This window comes from Populus nigra, chromosome 7 (assembly GCF_951802175.1).
Source record: "Populus nigra chromosome 7, ddPopNigr1.1, whole genome shotgun sequence".
NCBI lineage: Eukaryota > Viridiplantae > Streptophyta > Magnoliopsida > Malpighiales > Salicaceae > Populus > Populus nigra.
The window spans coordinates 15,378,668-15,385,455 of record NC_084858.1 but is presented as its reverse complement, the minus strand read 5'-3'; the positions used below and the strand labels follow the sequence as shown (position 1 = coordinate 15,385,455).

The 6,788-nt window shown below is 34.2% G+C and overlaps 1 protein-coding gene across 1 annotated transcript; it reads right to left on the bottom strand.

Annotated features, from left to right (window-relative positions):
- Positions 1 to 1,742: 1,742 nt before the first annotated feature.
- Positions 1,743 to 5,660, bottom strand: LOC133699841 (U-box domain-containing protein 4-like). The gene is made up of 2 exons (XM_062123327.1): positions 5,117 to 5,660; positions 1,743 to 2,867 (listed from the first exon to the last, which is right to left on the bottom strand). The coding sequence occupies exons 1-2, from the start codon at positions 5,425 to 5,427 to the stop codon at positions 2,009 to 2,011; spliced, it is 1,170 nt and encodes a 389-aa protein (XP_061979311.1). The 5' UTR covers positions 5,428 to 5,660; the 3' UTR covers positions 1,743 to 2,008.
- Between the last annotated feature and the right edge of the window lie 1,128 nt (positions 5,661 to 6,788).

Here is a 6,788-nt window from a genome sequence, read left to right as displayed (position 1 = left end):
AGAGAGAAAAGAGAGAGAGAGAGGAACTGGAGTTCAACCACACCTCTACTGTAATGACGCGCCATACCATTGGAAAAAAGACGATACACTGCTTTGAACACCACCACAAATGGCAACATTAGGTAATTGAGCGACCTCGCATGCTACGTCAAAGGGCGTGAGGGCTATCACAAGCTAAAGTATGCTTCAACAATTTTTTTTAATAATATTTAATATATAAAATTATCAAATAGCCTCTATATAAACCTAAAAAAAAGCAAAACGAGAAGATGAAAAGCCCCTTTATGCAAGTTTTTTTCCTATTTTTAAGGGTAATAATGTAGTTTTACTATGCAAGATTATTTGAAAAGTCTAATTGAAAGGTGTGTGTGTGTATATATATATATATTTTTTGTTTTTAAAGGCAAAAAAGTCATTTTTATGTGCTAAAAAAATTGCACCAAACAATTTGTCCCCAGTCAATTTTTACAATGTCCAATGGATCTCCTAGAAGAAAAGGACAAATTTACCGTCAACTGCTTAGTTTTTTTTATAATAACAAAAATATCATTTTACTCTTTCAATAAACAATTAAATATGTCTTGGGTCCCGGTGTTTTACTAATTTTTTTTAGTTTTTTTATATAATAAGCAAGAGATGGAAACAGATATAAAACTACTCTAATTTTCTTACATCGTTTACTTATTTTCTGGTAAATACACTTCAGGCAGTCTGGTCCTTGTATTTGGCACAATAGTGGTATACCAGTTACAAGTATTCAAGCTCCTACAAATTTCTTCCTTTAAAAGAGTATCTCTCTTTCACAACATAACTTCAAGTAATTGGGGTAAAGTTTGAAAGTATGGCTCAATTGATCTCAATTGAAGTTTAAAGTTTTGGTCTGGTCTTGAAGGAGAGAATCAAGATGACTGACAGTAGTGAATATAGGCATATAGCCTTTGGTATTTGTTGGGATTTTTTTTTCCCCTTTCTAAGAGGGTGCGCTTGCTTCCAGTCCATAACTCAAATGAATTTGTTGATTCTGTCCAAAAGAAGACCTGCACACTCAAATTTGTTAGTGATAACAGTACCTCCTGGTTTTGTTATCATAAAAAATCCAAGGAGAGCTCGACAAGGCAGTGTACTGGACTTGAGACTTGAGTTACTAGGAGAGAGCTGGAAGTCCAAGGTAAGACTGCGAAGGTAAACTGCCTTTGGCATTCCTCTTGATAAGAAATGTAGCCATGGAAGTAAGCCGTAATTATGATGCTAGTTAATTTGCTAACAAAATGGCAGGTTCTGATTCAAACTTACATCCAACAACCCAAAATCGAAGAAAACAAAGGAGCTGCTATAAGGGATAAGACTGCTTTATTAGGTATAGACAGGTAATAACCATTCAACGCTTTCAGTAGGATTCTCCCCCTCCATGATTCCTAGCAGGTTACTTTCCCTATCTTACCTAACTTGTCAAGAAATCATGTTACCACGATTCCAAAAATCCTTGAACAAACCAAGAAGCCAGAGGAATCGAGTCAAGAAATTTTAGGAACAAACAGAAGCAAAGATCAATTTAACATGCACTGGATTGACGTTGACATCATGTCCATGAATCTTGAATAATAAGTCACCCTCGTCGGCTACCAGTTTCAATGTCATCATCAAGGAATTCTATTCTTGGTCAGACACATGGTTTGATTTCAGGTCTACCCAAATCATTAATACAGAGGATTAGATCAGAAAATCAGGACAAAGCTCAAAAATAGAAGGGAGAGGAAACTGTACTGATTGTATAACATTCGGTACAATAGTAACTATACAAGCCAAGTTTCTTTGATTTTGAAACTACAAAACTATATTTTTCAACGTCATACAGCTTCCAGATTATTGACACTCACCAGTCACCCGATACCTAGACAACGGCCTGGACTGGCATTCTTCACTATACTTTTTTCCCCTCTTTTCTACGAGGAAAACTTGTCTCACAAACCCCACAAGTAAAGAAGTAAAAAACTGATGGCCAAAACAATCATTTTGAAGATACTTCAGAAGTGCAACTACTGATAGGAAGGTCATTTGGCGTAGGTGTACATACCAAAGCCCTTTGTTGTAGATGTCTCAAGCTCTGTTCCATGCTAACTTGCACCATCTCAGCAAGCATCTTCTTTGCTTTACCAGATTGTTCATCTCCATCTATCTGGGAGATGATGTTGCACACAATGTTCTCTAATGTGTCTGGTTGAAGTTCAGATCTTGGGTATGGAGTGTCTCTCAGCAAGCGTAACAGTGTTTGAGCTTTTGACTGAGACTTGGGTGTTCCTTGAACAGTAAGCTCAAGGAGTCCAGGGATCACACCTTCTCTGAGAATTGGTTCTCTATATTTACAACGATCACTCTGACACAAGGTTAGCAATGCCCCAACTGCATGCTCTCGACTTTGGAGAGAGCCATTTTCAAGCACTTCAATAACAGCTAGGATTCCACCTTCTTCAGATGTTAATGCAATTCTACCTTCGTCAAAACCAACTAAAGATTCTATGAGAGCACAGCATTTTTCTGCTGTTTTTGAAGATTTTTTACAGGTTTTTAGTAAACTAACTATGGAAGGGATTGGATTTGTTTTGAGAATTATGTCAAGATTATCAGAGTGTGTTGAAAGATTTGAAAGAGCCATTACAGCATCCACTTTGGCTTGTGTGATGCCATTTCTGAGGATTTCAACAAGGAGAGGAATGGCACCACAAGCACTTATAACTGGCTTGTTAATGGTAGAGGCAGATAGAGTGAGAAGAGATGCAGTTGCATGCTCCTGCAAGATTGAATTTTGTGACTGAAGGAAGCTAATTATGGATTCTAAAGCTCCAGCTTCCACAATGCTGATTTTGTTCCTGCAAGATAAGGCAGAGAAATATAGAAAGTAAAAAATCAATCACCAAATTAATAACGAATCTGTTACCAAAATAAAAACCATACATTACAAATAGCTTCAACCTTGAAGATATTGTCACAAAGTACGTCATACAAAACAAAAGGCAAAACCATGAAAACATTCATGTGGAGAAAAAGAATGCAACAGGAAAAGGTTAAAATTGTAATTGTAAACTAGTGTACCTTAACCAAATGAATTTGAGTTTGTTTCAAGCATAATCAAGGTGTAAACAACCTTACTCCTATACCATCACTTGCATGTATCTCATTTGCAAAGACTCCAAATGAATTTGAGTTTGTTTCAAGCATAATCAAGGTGTAGCAGAATAAGAGCCCTATGAACACAGAGCTAACCAAAACAGACCTTTTAGATCTCAGGACAAGATGGGGAACATGTTAAATGGTAGCCATAATGTATGAGTTTCCTTGTTCAAACTCAAAAGGCAGCAGCATAACTCCAATTGCTAATGATATCTACCAATCCAAGTGCTAAACAACCAGTGAAATGACAAAGCATGCATAAGAACCAAATGGTATCAATATCCTATCGCAGAAAATCTTGCAGAATACAGGCTCATTATGAAGGCTGACTACACTAGATAAGTACAAGGACAAAGCATGCATAAGAACCAAAGCTCTCTCTCCTGGAGAAATTTATCCTCTTATCTCCTTTTTTCTCACATCAACTCCCAAGAGGTAATTAAGTCCACAATTAAATTCATTCAGATAGTTTATTCACCTTTCCCTCCTCATATTACACCAAAGCCAGTATATTCAACATATCCTCAAAGTGAGAAGATAAATCTCAATTAGGATTATAAAAGAGTAACGCCAGCAGTCTTTACTAATAAAGATTGGCACATGCAGAAAAGGAAACACTTCGAAAAAAGAAAGAAAGAAAGAGAACATAAGTTTCCCTCTCCAAGAAGTTATGCAACCTCCCCCTCACCCACCACCAAACCAAGAACCCATAATTATCATATGATAACTTCATAAAGAAGATAAGAGAAAAAGTGAAAAGGCAAAAAAGATAAAGATTAACATGTGAATCAAAAACCACCACCCCCTCCAATCAAATAGCTTTTAATTTCCAACCATAAAAGCATCAAATTCTTTCTAAAGCCTTCATTCATTAATAATTCCACCAACAAATTCTAAACCCGCCAACAAATAAATATCTAAGCACTATTACAAACATATTATACCATTCAACAATCAGAAAATAATATATTTTTTAAAATATATTATTATACAAAAAATACCATTTTTTAATTTGGCCCTTTTCTTTCCACATGTTTTAGTCCTTTTTCTACAATATCCCGTAAAGCAAAATAAACTAACTTCCTCGAATTGGATAAACTAATATCCCAAATGTCAAAGTAGTCCCAGTAATCCAAAGTAACCAATCAAATGCAAAAGAGAGAAGAAAGGCAACCAAAGAAAAAGAATAGATTCTTTATGCTTACAGTACCTACATAGATTTTTGGACATCAAAAATTGAGGAATCCAAGGAAAATCTTATCTTAAAAGTTAGAGAAAGTGAAACAGAGTCACCATCCCATCTTCAACTTCAAGCAAAGAACCAATCTTTATCAAAATCCCCACAAACAGCAATCAATTTTTTGATAATTCTACAACAATACCCTAAACAAAAAATTATTTCACCTAAGCCCTCATAGATTTGTAAGCTAAAAATTTCACAACAAAATCCTCATAATTCAAAATTAAAGACAAAACAGAATCTAAATGCTAAACCCTCATCAGACTTAATAATTGAATTAATTCTAGAAAAAAGCATCAATTTTTCACAATTCAAAGAAAAATTCATAAAATTTTAAACAAGTTTCACCTTCAATCTTGTAAAATGTAAATTCAACTACTGCAAGGTATAAAAAAAATCCCTATTTCTACAAATTGCAACAAACCCCGTAATTCCAATTAATTAGTAAACAGACCCACAAAAAATAGAAAAACAACGAGAAACTTATTTTGATAAAAATAAAATTAAAAATAACAAAAACAAAATCAGAAATTTCAAAAAAAACCTAAACCTTAAAAGTAATTGAAAAAACACACACAATCCAATAAAAAAAAAATCCAGAAACCACATGACAGAGGAAATTTACAGAAGAATCACTCAGAGTCCACTTCATTACAAAACTGCCCAAAAAATCACACACAAAGGTAGAGAAAGATAAGGATCACATACTTCTCATCTTTAACAGCAAGATTAAGCAAAGCCAAGAGAGCCGACTCGTTCTCAACGGAGTCATCATCACCAACTCGTAACATACAAACCAGTGGCTTAACAGCATCAGCTAACTGCCTCCTGCACCTCTGAGAAGTTTTGGTTAACCTTCTTATCTCCTTCGCGGCTTCTATTTTCAAACTCAAATCATCAGATTGGATTAATAGTAGCGCACGGCAGACTGCGGCGGAGGGGGAGGGTGGCGTATCGGTGTTGGAAGAAGAGGTGGAGTGAGTGACTGCGGAGGAGCAGGAGGAGGGGGGAGAGTTCATTGTGAGATAAAGAGGAGTTAGTTTTGTCTGTTGGGAGGTTTAGCTGCGTGGGAGTTTGGGTAGGAGAGAGAAAGAGAAAAAATCGGAAAGTGAGGGGTTCGTTAGAGAGAGAAAAACAGAGATAGTTGTATAGAGGTGGCTGTACTTATGGTGGTGGGAGGTTTGTTTCGTCGTTGGTTGCGTGGGAGAGTTTGGGGGTCTTGGCTTGGGGTGGCGTTAAGCAACCTCTTTTTTTTTTTTTCCTTTCTTTTTTTTTTTTTCCCGTGCGCGCCAATTGACAAAGGAAAATAAATATTTTACGATGCATATATTTAGCTAGTTTTTTATACAGTTATTAAACGTTTCTTGGATTGATTAATATTTTTAATTAAATTAAATTCAATATTAATTTAATATAACTGTTTAACTTGACTGGGTTTTTAATTATTTTTTTAATTTAATATAATCTTGGTTAGGTTAACTTAACTGAGTTTTTAATGATTTTTTTTTAATTTAATACAATCTTGGTTAGGTCAATAACTTGTTAAAAAATTGTTGTTTTGATAAAAATAATTAATTAGATTAATTTTTTACATACAAGCGGTTTTTAAAAGTTTTAAATTTATAAGATTAAATTGAGAAAATCTAAATTTAAAATTCATTTTAATCATATTTTAATTCCACATATTACGATACAAAATATAAAGTTTTTCATACTTTTTTAAGAAGAAATAGGAATTTTATTATAATAAGATATGTTTAAAATAAAAATAAATCGCTATTTGTGACATAAATATTTCTAATTATAGTTTGTTAAAAAGATAGGGAAAAGAAGGAGAGTTAAAAGTCGTCGTATTTTTGTATAATTGTGCTGTTATTTATTTATTTATTTATTTATACCATGGATACGTGATCTAAAACATTCTTGCTTCACGTTTTGCAATTGTACTTCACGTTCAGTAATGAATTCGCGACTATCACGTGGCTTTATCTCATTGCAGTGAAATTTATCTAGATTAGCAGTAGGTGGCGGGTGGTGGGTGGCGACTAGGGTGCAAGGCAGGTGAGGAAAGCTGACTTGGTGAACTTCAGCGAGTAAATGAAGAGCACGTGTGTGGGTTACGAGAAAGGTGTGATAGCAAATGTACTTCACGTTCAGTAATGATAAAATGATAAATATTATTGAGATTATTTTTAGATTATTGATATTTCTTTCATTCTCAAGCAAAATTTATAATATTATAAAAAGTAATTAGCAAAATTATTTCATATTTAAAAGAAATTGAGAGAGAAGGAGATAATTTTATCATATTATTATTCTTGCTTCCCAAAATACTAGCCTAACTTATTAATGATATGTTTACTATTACGGTTCTATTTTT

Bases quoted from the DNA above. Each gene is read 5' to 3' on its own strand.
- LOC133699841 (XM_062123327.1), bottom strand. From the start codon at position 5,427: ATGAACTCTCCCCCCTCCTCCTGCTCCTCCGCAGTCACTCACTCCACC. The intron at 2,868-5,116 runs GTATGTGATCCT...CTTATCTTGCAG, and splicing joins CTTGCTGTTAAAGATGAGAA to GAACAAAATCAGCATTGTGG.